Source organism: Lissotriton helveticus, chromosome 7 (assembly GCF_964261635.1).
Source record: "Lissotriton helveticus chromosome 7, aLisHel1.1, whole genome shotgun sequence".
NCBI lineage: Eukaryota > Metazoa > Chordata > Amphibia > Caudata > Salamandridae > Lissotriton > Lissotriton helveticus.
Genome location: NC_136068.1, coordinates 98074055 through 98095703, shown reverse-complemented (window position 1 = coordinate 98095703; position 21649 = coordinate 98074055). Strand labels below are relative to the sequence as shown.

Sequence of the window (21649 nt, the reverse complement as noted above, 5' to 3'; positions counted from 1 at the left end):
CTCTATCATTACAAAGGATTTTTGTGAAGGGAAGTTTCTCTGAGTGTGAAACTTAACAAAGTGTGTTAAATTTAATATTATTTGGCTATCCTTTTCACTTCAAGAGGAAGTGCTGGCCATTGTAGCCTTGTAGTTTTAGGCTGCATTATTTGTCTTCGAATTTCTCTTAAGTGTCTATGCAGGACTGCAGAAGAAGACAACTTAAGAGACTATTTCGATTGCTCCAGGGTCCACGTACAAATCGGCGGGACTATTCACAAGATTATGACTATAACAGAGATACCCCTACTCCAGAACTGGAGTTACAGGCAAGGAACTACTCCTTCCATATGCTCGATCACCTACATTTAGTCTGTCATAAGATTAAAAAGAGTTCAGAACTTTTCACTTTTGTTGGCAAGGCCAATGTAATTCACCCTCCACACCCACTTTGAAGGACTTATTGGCTCCCACTGAAAGTGAGAGGAGTTGGCCTAACGGCTAGGGCGCTCGACCTCGGACCTGGAGGAACTGGGTTCGAGTCTCGGTAACGACGCCAAAACCTCCTGTGATTCTGGGCAAATCACTTAATCTCCCCGTGCCTAAAATGAAAGTAACTGGAAAAACGTAAAAATGTAAAGCGCTCTGATACCTGATTCGGTTCGGGTCTAGTTCGCGCTATATAAAACTGCAAAAAAAAAAAAAAAAAATTCAAGGTAAGCTACATCATGTGCTAATGCATACTTGGCAAATCCTTGAAATAAGTTTTCGAAAATATAAAAAACAGCAATGACACCCTGTATGCTTTCTCTGGGCTCTCCTTGTCTGCCGTTCCTAAAATCCAGTTCTCCTCAGGCACTTACACATAATCGATGGCTGATTTACTTCTTGATTGCTCTGCAAAAGTTCTTAAGAACCTGATCCTTAAGGGAAAAACTAAACACCATCCTCCCAAACTTTTACTCTAGGATTGGTTAACCCTAGGCTGGAAAAATTGTAAGCAGCAAAGTGCTTAATAATGATTAGATTGGAGGCGTATCCTGTATAAATCCCCAAGTCTTTAATATAATCATTAGACAAGTGTTTAATGTAGGCCGGGCTTCAGATTTGCTGCATATGTTTCATGGGAAAGCCTTTCTTCAAAAAGGTTTATTTATTTCTAGGCATCGCTGGCCAACCTAACAGCCAACAAAATCAAGAATGGTACAGAAACCACCCACGAGAATGCGGAAAAGCTGCTAAAGAAAATCCAGGACCTTCACCAGCACATCCTTGGTAAGTGTGCAAGCAGTCAAGTTACCTGTACCCATAAGAACCAGTGGCTGCAGGGTAATCCGGAATTGCAAATAGGACGGTACGAGCTGATAAAGGTGTCGGTGAAGTGATTGAGTGTGAATCAAAGCTGGACATTGATTCTATCACACTAGTGATAAAGGAAGAAACAATTGACCCCACTTTCAAAAATTGAGTTTGAAATTAGTTTGAAAAAATAGAGCAAGATTATTTAGGATTCCCTCTTAGTTGTATGATGTTTCACCAGTATCTATGATTTTCCTTGTTTTATGTGGTGCCCTCCTCGGAAAACATTTTGCTCCTGTTTGTCCTCCTTGTTGTATTATTTACGCCACTTTCCACTGATTCTAATCTATTCACATTTGTGATAAGGAAATATAAGCATAAGGGACAAGCCCATATATTTATTCAAATTTTCCTAGGTGTGGTTAAATCTAGTCCGCTTCATAGCATCATTTTTTCGGTATTGTGGTAGAACCCTTTGTTTGCTCTTGGTGAACATTGACGCCTCATTTATCTGTATTCTATAGGTAGGGTAATACAGCTGTGACAATGGGAGTGGTTAACTCTGTGGCCATGCCTTAGGTAGGATTAAGATTGATGGTCAGGGGGAGCTGTTGAAGCTGTTTCAAGACAAACAACACTTTCATCATATGTACACTATAAACAAATTCATCTGTTGTGGACAGGCCCTCCACCGAGGCATCTACAGTTATTAGATTACCATTCTAAATTCATTTCAATTTCACCTCTCTTAGTGGCTCTGAACAGCAAGGATTTAGGACTCTCTAAATATTCAGACAATAGCAAATTGGGGGTGTGCAGGTATTAAGGATCGTGGTATGCAAACTGTAAATGTCTTCCCTGCAAGCTTTGAACCTTGTGAAAGTTGTTATTTTCATAACTTCACATTCATGCTTTGCAAAGATACTGTGCACAAAAAGTGAGTTATATGCAGTTTTTTTTCTTGCTGTCATACTTTGTGTATCATACTCTGTGTACAAGATTTTGTCTGCTTCTTTCAACCTCTCAGACTTCTTGACACTCACAAAGATTTCAAAGTTTAAAGAAAATATTCACAAAGTTGGTGGGCAAGAAACTTTGCAACTTCACAAACCCATACTTTTCCATATTATCTTTAACTATATACCGTCTCTGAGCGCTCCGGCTTCATACGTATGTACCGTTTAGAGTAAGCTCCTAGCTGTAATTGGTGAGAACGGTAATCCAAATTAAATTTGCCCATCATTTCTAAACTTGCATAACCCCATTTAGAGGATCCCTTGTCCTCTTTGCCATAACAAGTGGTATCTCTGAACTTGTAGACCTCGCAGACCAGATGAGTCGAGTCGGAGAAATGGATGGCACCAACATCACCACAACAGATGAGTTCCGTCAGAAGATGGCAGAGATAGAGAGGATGATGAAGGAGATGAAAGAGCTGAACTTCAATAACCGGAGAGAGGAAGCCGAAACCGAGCTGAAGGCAGCCAAGAAGTGTGAGTAGAACTGCACAGGGTGCTTCCATGCAGAGGGTGTTTCCATGTAGCAGATTTGAGTATAACGTTTTTCTGGGCTTATCCCCTTTTGCATGTGACATTCTTGTATCAAGTGGTTTTGCTCTCACTGGCTTCATTGAAGGTTGTACGGCAGCTTCCTCAATTGCCCTCCTCATTGGAGGGGACCCAACTTATTGAGGGTTAGACAAATTGAATTCAACATGGATTAAAATGTATGGGGTAGATGCTGCCAAAGAGACATTTTGCAGGGTTTCACTATGAGGAATAACTCTAGGAGCTAGGTGCGGCACAAGAAAGTTCAGGCAGATGATGGCACAATGAATAGATAAAACAAAAAAAATAACTACAATCCTGGCTTGCGCAATGTTAGTAGTACACACTATAATGGTGACAGCCACTGTGGTTTCTCGAGCTGCACCAGGATGACTTGGAGGCCTAGTTTCACCAGCCACTGTGCCTTAAGACACGAGTGGCTAGAGAGGGACCCACACTCCATGTCACTACGGACACTTTTTCCAGACCTGGGCTTTAGTGGAAGTACCAAATTAATTTTAGATGTTCTCATCTTCATGTGATTTAATTGAAATTAGTTGTATTATTAATTTTACATGTTTGTTATTATCAGTTTATAAAATTGGTGTACACCTGCAAATCAGAATCCATTTATATCAATTACTTAATTCTCTGAATATTAGATCAAAGTATCAAAGTTCAAAGAATCAGGTACATATTTAATGGCCGAATTAAGGAAATTAGCAATTAAATTCATCAGCATTGTGTATTCACTCAGTTTCTCATACTGATTATTTATTGACCATCCATTAGAACATGTAGATTAACATAAAATAACCCGCGCTTTAAGCATGACTTTCTGCTTAAAACTGTTACCCAAGACAGAGATCTGTAAATCAAGGACATTTAACTATCTATGGCTGAATGAATGACACTCACAAGAATAACTGTGTAGTTGCCGAAAGTATTGGGATGGCCCGACTGATTTTATATACAACCACATCAAAGTTAAAAACAACATGTACGCCCAGCTTGATCACAGGCAAGTTTCTAAACTCTCATTGCTTATGGAGTATTTCATGTAAGCCCTATTTGCCTTTGAAAAAAGGGGTCCTCTAAATAATCCATAGAATACTCCAATTAGGACAATCATATAGAAGTCCTGTAACTTAGAATGAGGGTTAGTTTGTCAAGATTTCCTTAGACGCTGAATAGAATAGCCAACATAATTCCAATTAAAACACAGTAAGTCGTTTGCATGGCTATGAACTGAGTTTAATCCTGATGTAATCATTTTTTTAAATGTTAGTGTTGTCATATTGGATCAATCTAATTTAATTACACTTGGCACATTTGGTAGTTATTTATTAGTTGATAATCTAGGACTCGCAACAGTAGTCTTGGTGACATGTATTTAGGCAGTCATTAATAAGAGGTCATGATTTCTCTCACCCAACTCCTCTCTGAAGCCAGGAAGAAATTGTCCTATGAACTATCCAGGTGTGTTGCCTCCTTCCCTGGGTGCCCTCGTGGTATTATATTTTAACAGTTTTATAGCACTTTAAGCCACTAGTGTGCCCAAGGAGCAGCCGGAGTCTTTCTATGAACGAGTCCCTCTCCAGCACCATACGTGATCCTATTTGTGCCCCGTTGATGATCGAGAGGTCAGTAGGGACCAAGAAGAAGGTTTGCTGGATACCAGCTTTCTCAGTCCATCTGCTCTTAGCTGAGCAGTCACATTTTAATGAAGAGTTCAGGTTAAGACATAGGAAGCAAGACTCAAACCGGTCCATTGACCAGCATGGAGGGAGAAAACTGCTGCAATTGCCAATTTTCATTTGGCGTACCTGTGCCTATCCCTGGAATGGTGCTGGCTTGAGGGGTATGTAAAGAACTGTATAGATAATGTGCCCTAGAAGCTGCAGTCACGCAACTAGATACTGAATATGCAAGGGGAGGTATATGTGAAGAAACTGACCGGGCTCTACATAAGCTAAGGATAAGCCTTTTCTTATATGGCACCACGGCTTTGGATTTTTTTTACCCCATACACTTCGAAGCTGTGATGATCATTTGCGCTTCAGGAAACTCCTGAAAATAGAACTCTTTGTGGTTTAACTGTCTGTAGCCATGGCCTCGCACTACCTCAGCACGAACATACCCTTTTGGGGGTGATTCCTGGGCTTTATAAGCTTTTAAATTAAAATTAAATTAAATCTCCTCCTATGGATCATCCTAGTCATCGAGTAATGGGCCATCCCTCACACTTTGACAATGCTCTTTTTCCAAGATTGGGACTTGGACACAAATGTTGAGATGCAATACTACTCCGAATGCCCACTGAGAACCTCCCCTCCCCCACCTACGTTCCTTCCTGGCATATGCCACGCCCTCTTTTATTCACTATACAAATATCACAGACAGAAAGCTTTTTCTGGGTGGGAAGCTGCCTTAATGAATTCTGATTATGTGTCTGTTTTGCTATAAGCTTGTTTTAGGTCCTGTTTCTCCCTATTTCACAACCTCCTTGCACCGGAAACTCATCAGCCTCTTTTTGTCTTCCTGGGGCAGTGTTGGATCGGGTCAGGAATGAAATGTTCGATAAGTTGGATGCCAACGAGGAGCTGATGAATGACATCCAGGATCGCCTGTCTCAATACAGCTCTGAGCTGATGGACTTGCGGGATGCCCTAAATGAGGCTGTGAACCAGACCAGGCAGGCGGACGACCTAAATGGCCTGAATCAGAACAGCCTGGAGGAGAGTCAGGTGAGAGCACACATCCAACTCCTCACCAGTCGTCAGAAACATACTCTAATTTTCAGGAAAACCTTCTTATCAACTGTGAGCCTGTCTTAACATTAATGGCTAGAAATATTATTTATTTCTTTGTTCTGTAGCATTGAAGTGATCGTTCCATCTTAAAAGACCTGGACTTTTTTTCATTTTTTTCAGCAAAAGAGCAAAGACCTCGTGGACCAGTATGCACAAGTGCAGAATGCAGTGAGGATGGCAGAGGATGCTCTGATCCAGGTGTCGGACCTTCTGCAGATGATTGAACGGGTGAAAGAGGTGAGCGGCCAATCTGTGATGCATTCATCTGCACCTAGCAGAACAAATGTGTTCTCAACGTTCATTGGTGCTCTGGACATTCATATAGAGGCTGTGCTGTCTGAGCGATTTACTCATTACCAGGTCCAGTAACACTGAATTAAAGATACTGTCTGCATTGTCTTTCAAAATGTATTGTGAATGTAGGAAACTGGCTCTTTATATGATATACCAAAAAGAGGTCTATCGTGCAAAGAGTTCAAGCACTCCCCAAAGGAATTACAGAGGCACAAATGACACCCTAAATGCTCAATGTTGTGGTAGTGTGGGCAAACAGTTAGGGATATCATAGGGTACTGCTAAGCTTTTATTACACACACAAAGGCAATAAGTTAGACCCCACTCAATAAAGAAATCCAACACCAACTTTTAAAATTACACGTACTTTTATATAAATTGAGATCCCAAGATCATCGGAATCTGGTAAGTACTTTTCGAGTTATTAATTTTTAGTGTTCAAAAATGGTCGCAGTGCGTTTTCTGGATCGGTACTGGTCTTCTATGGAGGAAAAACATGTGTTGCATTTGGGCACTTGTCAGCAACTCATAGGACTGCTGTTCTGGAATTAGGGTGAGTATTGGGCAAGGTCCAAAGCCACATCAACAGGTCACCTCCGGTGTGTCACGGCGTTGGATGGCCCATTCACTTCAATTGGAGAACAGTCGGGTTACAAAAAGGCTGCAAGCTGAGACAGGGGAACCAGTCCAGAGGAACCCACAGTGGGACTCGACCCTTAAGATCCTCGGTCACACAGGGACACCCTTGGTCCACTTCTCCTCAGGATGTGGGGCTCGGGTGCAGTGGTGTCTTTTGGCTTCGGTTCCGGTGCTGGGGTTTCTCGCAGTTGGAGGGGGCCTGCAGAAAGAGGCTGCAGGTGGTGACTAGAATTCCAGTCCGGGCAAACCCAAGCATGGGCTTAGCTCTTGTAGGCTGGGGACCCCGTTGGCACCATCACCTTCCTAGGACTCGTGCTCTGGAGCACAGGTGCATAGGTGCTTTAAGGCGTTGGGTGGTGGTGGTCACAGGCTCAGGTCTTGGCCTTAGTTTTGCAGAAGAGGGGCGAACAGGACAGCAAGGCAGCTCACGTTGTCAGTCTCACTTTCCCTGAAGTTCCTTGATGTGTAGGTCGGTCTTCCTCGGCGTTGGTGTCCGGACTGGGTACGACAAGCCTTGACTGCTGCACGGGGCCTGTACCCGGGTATTGGTCCTGGTGTCCTCCCACCCTCAGGGGAGAGACGGATCCGACCTTCAGGAGAACAGGGTCCTCTTCCTGGGTAGCTGCTGCATCATACTGGCCAGGGGGTGTCTACTCGGTGAACAGCACCCTTCGAATTTGGTGCCTGCGACTGCAGGGGCGTAGCTCTTCTACTCCAGGGGAGTTTCTTCAGGCAATTGGCGAAGCAATAGCAACCCTCCTGGTTTTTAGGAGACTGCATAGTGGCAGGACAAGTCTGCTCCTTCCACGATTGTTGGAGGCAGCAGTCAGGGTGGCAGGGTTGGCACCAAGTCAGTCGATGCTCCTTGGTTCTCATGACAGGACTCTTCTTTGTCCACTCCTTCTCTTGAATCATTGAAATCGTAACCACTTCAGCGTGGCGCGAATTTTCGTGCTGTGCTGAAGATTCTAAAACGGGCGTGGTCGTGACGGAACGGTTCCGTCACGAGCACAGCCCAACCGACGCTCGTGACGGAACCGTTCCTCCACGAGCGTCGAAGGGGTTAATATCTGGTATCAAGGGGTCACCTAAATACTTAAATACTCAATTTAGGGGCGTTAAGGGGAAAGAGTGGTAGTAGCCAATGATGTACTTTCCCTTGGGGTCACTATGCCACCTGTATGACCACTTCCTGTGGGAAGTGGGCATAACCCTGTCCCAGAATCCCTACATTTGCCAACACAGAGATGGCTAACTCTGAAAATTTGTGTCCACCTCAGATTAGGCCACCTTAGCAGTGGTATTAGCCTGGTGGTGGGCATGCCTACTGTACTAGCTAATTTTCCCACCTGTCTGGGTGCTAAAGGGCTCTGGACAAAGGGGGTTGGCTTCCTGTCCCGTGAGGGGATCCAGACTCGCATTTCAAAGGCAGTAGCTTCTGCCTTGGAATAGTAATCAGCAGGTTATTCTGTGGGAGGGGGGTATATCACTCTCTTCCCCAGCAGGCTTTGCTTCTGACCTGAGAGCAAAGGGTGTCACCTTGGGTGTCAGATACTCGTCTGTGGTGTTAGGCTGGCAGATACCAGTCAACCAACACACCAGGAGCTGGTAGGTTTTCTGGGGGCACCTCTGAGGTGTCCTCTGTGTGCATGTATAAATAAATCCAACACTGGAATCAATGTGCATTCAGTAGTATGAGATGTTTGATACCAAACATCCCTACTGCAATTGAAGCCATCATGTAACTGGGGGAACACGTTTTCACCGCTGTCCATCACATGCTTTTAAAATGGCTTCTCTGATTACTTGCAATATCTAGTAATAGAACTAGACATCACAGGGCATATCTGCTCATGCAGATATGTCCTCACATAAAATATAATGCACACTGCCTTAGGGCTCAACAGCCTGCTGTTAGGTATGACTTGCATATATTAGATGCAGTTTCTTTGACATGACACACAGGAGTGTTTTCCCTCATGGTTTGCACCATGTCACGCAGCCTGCACTGGCAGTCTGTTTGGAATTTGTATGTGGGTCTCTTAGGGTGGCATAAGATCTGCCACAGCCATAGAGACCCTCTTTAGTACCCCTGGAGTACCATTCATTAGGGGTTTACAGGGGTGCTAAAGTCATTTGCCAATTGTAGCACAATTAGACTTTGCTTTGTTTTAGGGAAGGAGCACTGGCACAGAGGTCTAGTTAACTTGTTGCACTACCAGAGTCGAAAATCAGCATCTAGCAGCTAAAAAGGGGGCAACATACGGGGGGGGGAGGGTTTAACTGCAACAAGAGCCCAGTTCCCTACAGTAAAAAAAGACAAGATAATGAGCTTTGGGTGTGAACTTTAAGTGAGGTCTCCCTTCACAGTATTTGATTGGCTATTTGCAGCAATTTCTTGGTCTCTGCTCACTACCATCCAGCAGGTACTTTCATGAACAAACAAACTGTCTCTGCAAGACGACCATGGTATCTTCTGGGTGGGAGAAGCAGTCTCTGCTAATAGGTAGAGATTTTAAATTAAGGATGCAACCGGGATGGTCGTTCGAGACATGACAGACTCTGCCCCAGCCCTATCGGCTATTCAGATTCATTATCCAGCATGGGCCTACTTAAGTGGAGCAGAAAATGATCCCTTGTCCATATCGCTTTACTAAAATGTGTGGGGAATGAATTGTGCAGAAGAAGTCAAAATTAGGAAGAATTCATTAGCATATTTACATGACCCATTGACATAATTAATTTAGACAACGTGATTGACAATTTAGACAAAGTTGGACGTGTCGCCAGGTGTTAGCCTGAAAAGAGAGCGAGCATATTTCTTTGTTATACTGATTTTGTTTCTCTTCATTTTTTTATTTGTTGAGTACTGCTTCTTATTGCCCGACCTCACTTCAAAGTGCATCAGCCTTGGGAGGAGCAACAACTTTTTTCCTGTAATATTTCTCCTAAAATCTTTCAGATCTCCCCCTTGTGGGTCTGTCCCATCGAACTTTCTCTTGTTTAACTCTCCTCCCTATCCCAAACACCCCCTTTCAGGTCTTCTCAAACAGCTTCCTGTTTCTAACTACCTCTCCCGAGTGCTGTTCTATTTTCTAAAGATTTAAATCTGTTTGTGGCCTAAACTGTAGTTATAGTTTTCTTTTTCACATAGCAAGATGTGTCCAAAGATAAATGCAGATATTTGGAATGGCCTTCATAATAGAGATGTCCTGTCCCTGTTATGATCCATAGTCCTTTGAGGGGTCTGGTGGCTCATGATTCCACTCAAGTGGCATTGAATTGAGGGGGTTTTGGGAGTCGACGGTGGGAGCTTATCCTCTCCTTGTAAGCGACACACAGGGATCAGGATTACCCCTGCGCCATTCATTTGAAATCCTCTTCAGGTCGGTGGTTTTCAGAAGAAGGACTTCTGGGGTTTCATGGGCTCCTGTTTGGAGGCTTTCCTGAAAGAATAAATGAATGAACTGCAACTGAATGAAACCTACCATTATTCCACTTGTAAAAATGCCTGGAGAATACTGTGATATGTAGATTTTCAAGCATAAAACACCAAAATCCCCATGCACTGTTCCATTTTGAAGGACTTAACTTGGAATAGGACATGATTATAGCACATGGTAAATTCTCAGATTTTATTTTTGTTTTTGAACATTATTTTGTTTGAGGACAAGATACTGGTGTTCAATGCGTTAATGCAACAAGGGACATTGAGGGATGTGGGATGGCTGAAGGCGGTGAAATCCTCCGGGTCTACAGAGAGCCATTGACGGGTGTGGAGTTGGTCTTGGTGGCCATTCATTGGGTTCTACTGGTCATCAGAGAGGAATCTGTATCGTTGCTATGACAATTCTTGGATATTTCAAGTAGACGTTGGTTTTCTACGACACCAATTGAATGGGGAGGTGGGTAACTTTCGAAGTTAAGTAGGACCTCCTCTTCTAACATGACCTTTTCCCCTTCCTTACCTTCCAGGAGTATGAAAAGCTGGCGGCTCGTCTGGATGGGGCACGGATTCCATTGATGGAGAAGGTAAAGCGTTTCTCACCCGCCAGCAGCAAGATCCCCATTGTGGAGGAGGCCGAGGAGCATGCGCAGCTGCTTGATGAACTGGCCAAGAATCTCTCTAGGTGAGAATTGAAAATTAAGGATTTGGTGAGATGTGCATAAAACCTGCAGTACTGGACACACCGCATGCAATGACGTGCTCAATACTGTCCCCTTGGCATTGAGACCAACAGATGTTTCAGCATTCTGACAGACCACAGCAAAGCTAGGCTGGCAACAATGACACTGTGTGGTTTAATGGCCTGTTTTACATTTTGGAAGTGTTGATAAGATATCCCACAGCCTTTTTACTACAGAACTGATACCCTAAAGTCTTCCTAATTTGACTCTTACACTGTCCACCTTTGGAAAGGTTCTGTCTGGAGCACATATGACAAGATCTGTCTTTATACACACCTGTCGTTTTGTTGAAACCTGTATGCTACCTGTGCGGTTATTGACAACAACGTTATTTTGGGTTTTGAAGTCGCCGTTGGCATTAAGTAATAGATAAAGGTAGGGAGAAGTCCCGTCTAAGTCAACTTGTGTTGATGGAATCACATGGTAGGTGCTGGGTTGAGGAAAATAATTCTTAGTTTTTGACTTTGTATCTCAGCATTTGTCTTCTTTCTCAGGACTGTACCGGCATTAGCTGATGGACAGGTGTCTCACCTACTAGAATTGTGAGAGCACAGCTTAAAGGAGAAACTTGAGCGTGAGAAACTTGAGCGTGAAAGACAGCGTGAAAGACAGGGCTTGAAATGTGGCAAATGTACATTGCCATAAGCAGACAAACCTTGCAGTGTGGCTAATGTGTTTTGTTTCGCTGACATGCGCTTTGTCATTTTTCCAAGTTCCTGATTAATTTCGTGAGCTGATGTTCCTAAGTTCCATGCAGCTCTTCTGTAATTCAGGATTACTAGACCACGAATTGAGGCCTTTCTTATGAAAAACATAGTTTCAGTTAAACTACTGGTTTAACCCCCCCCCCCCCCACCCCCATTTCAACTTAGGGTTTTTCCCCGGGAAATTGAGGGTTACACATGTAAGCATCTTCAAAACAAAACTAAACTATTTGTCTCAGAAACCAACATATTAAAAATTCCAAAACAAAATAGTAAAAACTTGAAAAATGTGATCAGATAAATAACACAAATTGAATTAAGAAAACCAAAGATATCCATCTGTCTCCTTCCCTAACTGTCTGTCTCCTTTTCTCTGTCTATCAAAAGCACAAGGAAACATCTATACAAGTGTATGTGCATTTCCAAAAGCTACCACTAGATGCCAAACTTGCACCATAAATGAAAATCAGAAAGGAGTTAATACCTAACCATTCTGCTTTACACAGGCCAGTAGAGAAAAGGTAGGCTCCATTCCTATGCAGGCCAATAGACTCAAATGCTTCTGATCTTTCTAAGCATTGTCCCCCTGGTCACTCCCAAAGTTCAGAAACTTGCAGGGCACCATACCACAGCCAGTATTAGGAAGCAGGCGGACTCACTCTCTACCGCAAGGGCTTAAAGCCAGGTCCAGGCGCTAACTGGTCTGCTGGTGCTTGTTCTAGGATATCCTTCTCTGCCCTTTGTGTCCTGAAGGCTACCTACATAAGACCTGCTGGTCTGATGCTAAATAATCCTTTCTAGTTATTGTCTAACAGTGGGAAACAGGCCAAGCCTCAGTCCTTCTCTCAGTAGTACTCCACTTTGTGGTCCAAGTCCAGTTGAATTGAATTCCTTCTCACTCCCCTAGCTCCCAAAGTAAGAGTGGGAGGCTACCAGTGATTAGAGACCCCCTTGATAGGCCGAGAACTCTGTTCGTCCTCAAAGTTAGTTCATTCCTCCTCACCCAACTAACCGGTGCCACTGGAAAGGAGGAATGGTGGCCAAACAGAATTCATTACTGTCCAGGTTCTCCGCTAAATCTACTTTTTTCAAAATTACACTAGGCACTATGCAAAGTTATCACTGAATTGGATTTTAGCAAAATATTCCAACTGAGTGTGGATCATCTCTGTAACTTTTCTCCAAGGCAGTTTTTTTAATTATAACTTTTACCTGAAGTGGGCTTTTTCAGTAGTAAGAAACTATTCCAGCCGACACTGTGAAATGTTGACTTTAATCTGGTGACTGCAGGGACTTTTGAGTTTTATAATGATATGACCCACTTTTACACATTATGTGGGGTTCGAAGCACCACTTATAGACTTAGCGAATAAAAAAAGTAGCTTTTTTTATTTTACATATCAAAATGGTTTCTATTGCCCTGTGTTGCTCAGGTGGCAGGCTGAAGTGGCAGGCCTGCAGATATGTTGTTAAATTGACTAATATGAGTGATGTAATTGAACACTGCAGCCCTGTGTGGCATTCCACTTTTATTCCACAGGAGCACTTTCTGAGCCATATTACTATGGTCTTACTTATTGAAAGTTAAGTATGCCAGTTAGCGGTCGCCTGTCTTTCACCAAGGGGCAGAACACATGTTCTATGTGGCTGTTCAACAGTTTCCCAGTTTCTACATTTTAAACTACCAGAAGAAAATAGTTGAAAAAAGTGGGTACCACTGAAAGAAGCTCTTTCTTACACATCCAGTTCAGCACCTGCTTTTTTTCTATTTATATTCTAGTGTGATCCAGGATGCCAACCAAGATGAGTTCATCCAAAGGGCGATCAATGCCTCCAATGCATACGCCAGTATCATCGATGCAGTCAAGAATGCAGAGAAAGCCGCAAAGGATGCCCACCAGGCAGCGAGCGATGCTCTGATGGTAGGTCGTACCATGCAGTGATTAAACATACTGCTCAATATCTTCATAAAGTGAAGCATTTCTGTTCATCATTCAATAGCTTCAGGGTTTAAAATGGAGTGGGCAGTCTAAGTGCCTGAATATCATGGGCCCCTGAAAGGTGCATGCATTTTTTTTTTTAGATGGATCTCCTTCAGCATTTGAATATCTGTGGTTCTACTTATTTGAGTTCTCATTTTTTAAGAGAGGGAAAAATATCTTTAGGAACTGGTGTACTGCAATAGGCCAACAAGTGCGGCAAGTGGGGGAGGAGGTTGTTGGGGTGCTGGTAACAATTTGATTGGTCCATCACATTTTCCCCCTCTCAATACGTGATGAAATCAAAAAGTGTGATGTTCCACTGTATTACCCATGACCTAAGTTAGGCGAGGTTCAAGTAAGAGGTGTCCTATAGGCGGTCTCCTAATGTCTAGACCACACACATTTTGAGGGCATTCCAAAATAAGTATTCTTAACCATCACCCACCTAAGTGGCATGCTTAATCATCTGGTTCAGCTCCATGCTAGGTGGGAGCTGCAATGCCTAGCAGGGTCCTCACCTTGAAAGAGGGGGTGCACTTCTTAATGGGTGATCTTTAATCCTGTCCGTATTTGTGGTATGTGCATCAGCGATTCAGTGGGTGATTGTGTGTAATAGGTGAAGCAATAGTGAACTTGAAAATCTACCCTTCTGAATCCTAGATCTCTGTAACTCTCCGGTGGATGTTTTTCGTTGTGGAGTCCAAAAATACAGTCTGTTTTTATAAATTGGTGTTGAATTTCTTTAGAGTCTTGTCGATTTTCTTCAATTGTTTTGGTGCTGTTTAAATGCTTTACACTTGTTCCTTTGTGTAAACCTTACTGCTCGGAGACATAGCTACCCAGGATTGATCTGTAGATTTGCCAAATGAAACCTAAGAGTCCTAAAGGGGTGGCTAAGTGTATTACACAGTGAGGTCACACAACCACCCCATATAATACACCCCATTTCCTCAAAACACCACAACAAAAACAATCCACTGGAGGTATTGAATTTTCAAGGTACAGCATTTCACTCAACCGTGACCAGCATTGATAAATTCATCAAATTTGGCACTTAGAAACGTTTTAAGCAAAAAGTTAGGCAAAGTCTAATGCGGTGGGTTAGAGTTACTTGGGGCATCCAACCCAGCCAGGGAGCCCTTAGCAACTCTAACCGAATGGGGGACCAGCAAGGCCCACAGAAACAGTTACCTCCTCAGAAGAAGCAGGCTTACAAAAGTTCTAGTCACTTTATCCCTGTTGAATGGATTCTTATGGAACGGTCCTGATGCTGAGGATACAGAATGCTGAAGGATGCTGAAGGATGTGACGCGGTTGATGGAGTATTTCCTGTAGGTACTCCTCGGTCCCAGACGGTGATGAGGGGGTCCTAGGCACAGGTTCTGTCATTGCAGTCGTTAGGTGTTGCGTTCACAGCCAAATCCTTCTACTGGCTGTAGCTTGCCTTCCGGGTGACCATCTGCACTTTGACGACACTCCTGGGTACAGCAGACTATGGTACAATGTCTGAGCATTGGGTCCTGGTCCCTGGTACTGCTCGAAAACAGCGAACAGGGATCTGGTCTACCACTTGCCCATAGCAGGCTTCTTCAACTGTTGTGTCTCTGTGCTGCGAACAGGAGGCCTGTCGGCAGACCCTTGGAGTCTCTTTGCTTTCACTGGGCTATGGAGATGACTTCTCTTTGAGCAGGACACAGCGGGCACAGTCACTTTTCTTTGCTAGCCTCCAGGTGCAGTCCAAGTCGATGAAGCCTTTCTTCGCCCGGAACTCGGTGCAGCAGGGCAGTCCTTCCATTTCAGTCGAGATCTGTTTTTGGATGCCAAGGGTGCCCTATTTATGTTCAGAAAATGCCTTTAGGGTAGGATGCAGTTGGTAGTCAATGGGCTACAAGAGTATTTCCTTCCTGATGACCACTTCCTGGGAAGTGTGGTATCTGGCTATCCCAGGATGCACCATTCTGCCCAATCCGAAGAAGGTTGAACCTGCCTTGGCAGCTTCTATAGGAGTGTGGCTACCAAGGGACCTACACACGCCTGGAAAACCGGTTTGTCAACTGACTTCCCCTTCCCCATCCCTAGTGCCAGCCTGTCTACCTAAGCAATAGAGCAGCCCCCCCTTTCAAAGTGTTCCCCATTTGCCCTTCAAAGGCGGCTTCACCTTTGAAGCTTATCTTTTGGGCTAACACCCAGGTGACTTCCTGCCTGTGGGATGCAAGCAACTCCTCCAGTGGCTGGCCTCTATTGTTACCTTTTCTGGGAGTTGTTAGCACGTCTCCCCAAGACAGCAGATATATGTGTTTGAGGCATATGGGCTGCAGATGGTACATTATGAATAGATCGCCATCTGGTGTTGGGCTCGGATGATTGCACTTGTTTTTCTCTAGGAGAAGTCTTTTGTAGTCACGAGGCTGGTGACTCCTCCCTTGGGTGATAATGCGCATGGGCATCGGCTCCATCCTTAGATTTTTTTTTTCCGCCATTGGGTTCGGATGAGGATCGAAGCGCTCCGGATCGACTTCGAGAAAAAAGTTATATTTCGGCGCGTATTCCCTTTCCAATTCGACGGTATTGTTTATCGAGCGCGAGTTAATTCCTATTTCGACGCGCTTCGACGTCTACACCAAAGATTTCCAACTCTACGTCGACGGAACCGGGAGGCCTATCTGTACGTAGTCCAGCCCGGTGTCCATGGAAAGGACTCCATTCAAGAAATGTCCAACGTGTGGTGCAAAATTCCCACACAAGGACCTACACGAGGTGTGCAACCTCTGTTTGTCACCTGACCACGAATTCAGGGATTGTGAAGCCTGTGCGGCTTTCTCCTCCCAAGTGGACGATTAGAAACCGTCGAGCACGAAGACACGAGATGTCGAGGATGGAGTCAGATGCAATCCCAGAACTGTTCGAGACCGAACACCCCGAGGAGGAGGAAGAAGATGAGGAAGGGTCGGGGTCAGAAGCGGACGAGTCTGATGTCGAAGAAGTCGACGTTCATCAAACCGTGAGTGACAACATCCCTTTGCCAAAAACCGACCCCGATTGGTGTCGACCCCGCCTTCGAGCACGGTCAGACAACTGAAAACAGTTTCCGACGCCCCGCCTTCTGGCTCGGCAATGAAACCGAAACACTCGGTCTCCCACTATGTCGGATCTGAGAAACAGTCGACATCGACACCGAAGCTCAATACCAAAGAGAGCTTAAAGTCGAAACATTCCATGTCGAAACCGAAACATGCTTCGACGTAGAAGACTCCCTCGACACCGAAAAAATCGGACTCGAGCAAACTCTCTGTGCCGAAAACACATAACACCGAGACACAGAAGCAAAAGCACCTATCGGACCCAAAGACTTCGGTACCAACACAGGAGCAACAAACAGATCCAAAACAAAAGACTTTGTTAATTGATCCACAAACTGGCAAGGTGGGGGCAGAACTACCTAAAAAGAGGAAGACTCAACCGTTGGAGGACAAAGCTCCTCATCCTAGGAAGAGAACAATGGGGACAAATACAACTCCTGCCCTTTCTCCACAGCCTATGGACACACCCTCTTCTCCTCTTCCTCATACTCTGCCAGCTATCCCTCCACCTCTTACACCACGCCCATCTACACCTCAAACAGATGTAGAAAGTGACACAGGGGATGGGGACCTTCCTAGGGATGATAACAATACTATCCCAGAAGACACAGTCCCATGGGAAGATTATGATGCAGTGTCAGATAATGATAATGACCCTGACCTGTATCCCTCAAAACCCTCTCCCCCTGATGATAATTCGGGTTTTGCACAATTGATTAATAGGGAAGCAAAATACCACAAGGTAGATTTACATGCGGAACCTCAGATAGATTTCTTTTTAGAAACACTACCTGCTGCACAAAAATCTTCAGGGACCCTACCAATGCTTAAGGGTCTCCTCACTCACACATCAGACATATTTAAAGATCCTGTGAGGGCTAGGGTGTTAAACCCAAGAATTGACAAAAAGTATAAGGCAGCCCCCAGTATTTATTAAGGGACAAATACCTCTGGACTCGTTAGTAGTCTCAAACGCTCGTAAGAGGGCGAACTCACTAACAGCAGGCGAAGCACTTCCTCCTGACAAGGAGTCCAAGTTAATAGATGCCTCTGGCAAGAGAGTAGCATCACAAGCAGCAAACAGCTGGCGCATAGCAAATACTCAAGCGCTACTTGCACGCTATGATAGAGCTCATTATGATGGGTTAGAAAAACTCATTACACATCTCCCTAAGGAACATCAAAAAAGGGCAGATCAGCTGATACAAGAAGGGAAGATAATAACCAACACTTCCATTAAGTGCGCCTTAGACGCAGCAGACACTGCAGCAAGATCTATAAACACCAGTATCATGCTAAGAAGACATGCATGGCTCAGAGTCTCAGGGTTCAAAAAAGAGGTACAAACTTCTTTATTGAACCAGCCTTTTGATGGGAAAACACTCTTCGGCTCAGGCACAGATGAAGCGTTAGAGAAAATAAAAAAGGACACCGAAACGGCTAAGTCAATGGGAGCATTGCAACAGCCATCTCAGAGAGGTTCCTTTCGTAGATCCACCTACAGAGGCGGATCAAAGAATACAGGCACAAGCCAGCAATCAACCTCTTTTACACCAACATCACCCAAAGGTAATTCTAGAGGCAGTTACCGAGGTAACAACAACAAGGGCAGAGGTCGCGGAAACCACAACAACCGCAACTCTCCTACCCCAAAAAACTGACTTCATACAGCTCCCCCCAGACCATGCAACACCGGTCGAGGGACGCCTATCACAGTTCCTCCCTGTCTGGGAAAACATCACATCAGACAGGTGGGTGAGACAAATTACCCAACATGGTTATTGCCTAGAACTCACTGCTACCCCACCAAACATCCCCCCCAGACAGCGTCCAATGAGTCAAGATCATCTAACATTATTAAAACAAGAAGTACTATCACTGCTACAAAAGCATGCGATAGAGGAGGTTCCACAACATCAACAAGGAACAGGAGTATACTCGCTATACTTTCTAATTCCCAAAAAAGACGGATCTCGAAGGCCTATACTAGACCTCAGACCTCTCAATGGATACATAAATCACAAAATGCCTAGCAGTGGTTGCGGCACACCTAAGAAGACAGCAAATATGTCTTCCCTTACTTGGACGACTGGCTAATAAAGGCCAAGTCACAAAAGGAATGTCTTTAAAAACACACAAAAGACAATTCAACTGCTGCACCAGCTAGGGTTTACGGTGAACTACACAAAATCCCACCTGCAACCAAACAAAATTCAACAATATCTAGGGGCTACTATAAATACAGAAAAAGCCATAGTATACCCCAATCCAGTCAGGATTCAGACAATGCTCACCTTAATTCAAAGATTTCAACCGCAACACTCATTAACAGCTCGAGTGTTCATGCCGTTATTAGGGATGATGTCCTCTTGCATACTGTTAATCCCATATGCCAAACTACAATTGCGTCCGCTTCAAGAATGTCTAGCAACACAGTGGAATCAGGCTCAAGGTCATATTACAGATCTGGTGTTGGTAGACGACCGCACGCATCGCTCTCTGAAGTGGTGGATTACAACAAACATGTCCAAAGGGCGGTCGTTCCTAGAACCAATTCCACAAGTGGTACTAACAGCGGATGCATCGCTCACCGGATGGGGAGCACATATGGAGAGATACACAGTACAAGGGAGATGGAGTGTACAGCACAAACGACTGCACATAAATCATCTAGAACTACTAGCAGTGTTCCTAGCATTAAAAGCTTTTCAAATGCATATTCTCAACAAAGCAGTCCTGGTCAGAACAGACAACATGACAGCGATGTATTATATTCAAAAACAGGGGGGGACACACTCTCTCCAACTATCCAGACTAGCGCAGGAAATTTGGAGATGGGCCATTCCTCAAAACATCTATCTGTTAGCCGAACACCTTCCAGGAGTTCAAAATCAGATAGCAGACATCTTAAGCAGACAGTCAGAACAAATACACGAATGGGAACTAGATCGCCATCTGGTGTTGGGCTCGGATGATTGCACTTGTTTTTCTCTTGGAGAAGTCTTTTGAAATCCCGAGGGCTTGTTATGCCTATCTTAAGGGTGATGTACATATATTAAAAGGGTAGGTTTGGGCTTTACCATTACCTTAAATGGCAAAGTCTAGTTAGGAGTTTAAAAGTGCTTTTCCCATCTGCAGTGGCAGACTGGGAGCCATGTTTTACCTTGTCCCACTCAGAGTGCCACAACAAATGCTGCAGTCCCTGGGGGAACTCTAACTTACAGACCCTGGGTACACCTGGTACCATGCACTAGGGACTTAAAAGTAAGTTAGGCTAGGCCAGTTGGGGGCAAGCCAATTAAATATGAACCATTTTACAGGCCAGAGCACATGCACTTAGTCCTGTCTAGCATGGCTCAGGACATTACACCAGTACCCAGAAGTCAAATTAGGAGCAAAAAGTGGGGATAAACCTGCAAAAGGCATGTTTCCTTACAGTGTCCTATGAGGGAAGAAACTGAGAAGATGAAGTTCCCCCTGTTTCTTGGGGTAGGCATGAGCAGTGACATTTAGCACATGCCCGAGTGGTTGTCCCTCCGATCTCTGCCCTTGCTGTGCACAGCCTGTATGTGTGAGCTTTTTCTTTGTGACCTGCCACTGCCTTGCACTGCATGAGGTTGTATGTTTTAATCGATCAAACCCGACTTACCAAATAAGGTAGAACGAGAAGTTAACCAGTTGGTGGATCTTATGTGTTCATCATTGGTTGTTTCGAGGGAAGGTGGGTATTTCTAGGCTCATGACCGTCTTTTGCTTGTGCCAACTTGTATTTGTGCTCTTTTACAGAGTGTTGAGGCAGAAGACCTTGATAAGAAAGCCAAAAATCTGAAGAAAAAGAGTCGGAACTTCGAGGAAGCTGCAAAGAAGGAACAAAGTCAATTAAATGGAGGTAAGAAAACATTCCTGTCGCTCACAGATTCAAAACTTTTATGGGACCCACACATGCAGATCCTGTGCTCCCGTTACTCATGCGTACAGGGCTATATAAGAGTTTTCTGGGTGCCAGAGATGAAAGCGGTAGTAAGTAAACCATTCCTTTACGAGTCTGCCTGAATTGCATTGTTTTTTAGTGACCACTAATATATGCTATGCTCATCCCTTTATCTTTTTGTCTGAGTGTTTTTTTATATAGCGCAAACTTGACCCTAAGGTATCCGGTATCAGAGTGCTTTATATGAGCACCAGTTGCATTACACAAGGACACATTAATTTTTTGATAGGCACAGGGAGATTAAGTGATTTGGCCAGAACCACAGGATGTTAAGCGTCTCTGCCAAGAAACTAACCCGGTTCCCTCGATTTGAGATCGCCCGACCTAGCTGTTAGGCCACGTCCTCTCTTAGAGGTCTGCATTTTTGAAGTGCATAGGTTTCTCCTTCTCTATTCATCTCAAATTGGGAGAAACAATGGAACATGAGCATTGCCCATTTTCTGCTGTCACACAATGTATATCTTTATTATATGTTGTCTTTGATGTAAACCACACAGAAACATTGAAACCCATTGACTATTGAATGCTAGACTGGAAGAAAGTGCAGGTTAAAAATCTAAACTTTCTTTAAAGATGTGAAGAAAAGACTTCAGGATGCTAAGGACCGGCTCAGAGATGCCAAGACCAAAAAGGATCAGCTGCAGAAAGACCTACAGTCTACCCTGGACAGTCTCAATGTAAACATGGGTAGGTTGCACTTTGGTCTAGTGTGTGGGCTGGTTTTGTGGGAGTAGGACGTGGTCTGTACTCCTGTGATATTGACTTTGGTAGGAGTTCACATTCTCCTGGGGTGTGGGTCTGCACATCTTCCACTGAATGGCGTGTATGTTTCCTGTACCCAAGGTGATGTGGCGGATACTCTCCAAGCTGCCAAGGCATCCGCTGCCGATGCTAGTGCCAAGGCCACCGCAGTGAATAATGCAGTGACAGACATGAAGAAAAATATCGACCAATGGACGGAGAAGTATGGCAACATGACCAACAATGATTTGAGCCAAGCCGTGCAAGAAGCAGATTCATCTGGTGAGTCAATTTTGAAATGTATCTTGGGGGAGTTGAGATCTGATGGTTATATGGGGGTGACTGGTAGCTTGAGAGAGAAGAAGCGAGGCAATAGGAGGAAAGTCCTGCAC

General features: G+C 44.3%; 1 protein-coding gene across 2 annotated transcripts in view; it reads left to right on the top strand.

Annotated features, from left to right (window-relative positions):
• Positions 1–21649, top strand: part of LAMA5 (laminin subunit alpha 5) — a 346280-nt gene that overhangs the window by 268040 nt on the left and 56591 nt on the right. For both annotated transcript variants that reach the window (XM_078651602.1, XM_078651601.1), the window contains exons 51-59: positions 1143–1254; positions 2598–2771; positions 5376–5572; positions 5759–5875; positions 10547–10701; positions 13244–13385; positions 20312–20414; positions 21090–21203; positions 21360–21539. In XM_078651602.1, coding sequence (XP_078507728.1) covers positions 1143–1254; positions 2598–2771; positions 5376–5572; positions 5759–5875; positions 10547–10701; positions 13244–13385; positions 20312–20414; positions 21090–21203; positions 21360–21539 — 1294 coding nt within the window. The remainder of the gene's footprint in view (positions 1–1142; positions 1255–2597; positions 2772–5375; positions 5573–5758; positions 5876–10546; positions 10702–13243; positions 13386–20311; positions 20415–21089; positions 21204–21359; positions 21540–21649) is intronic.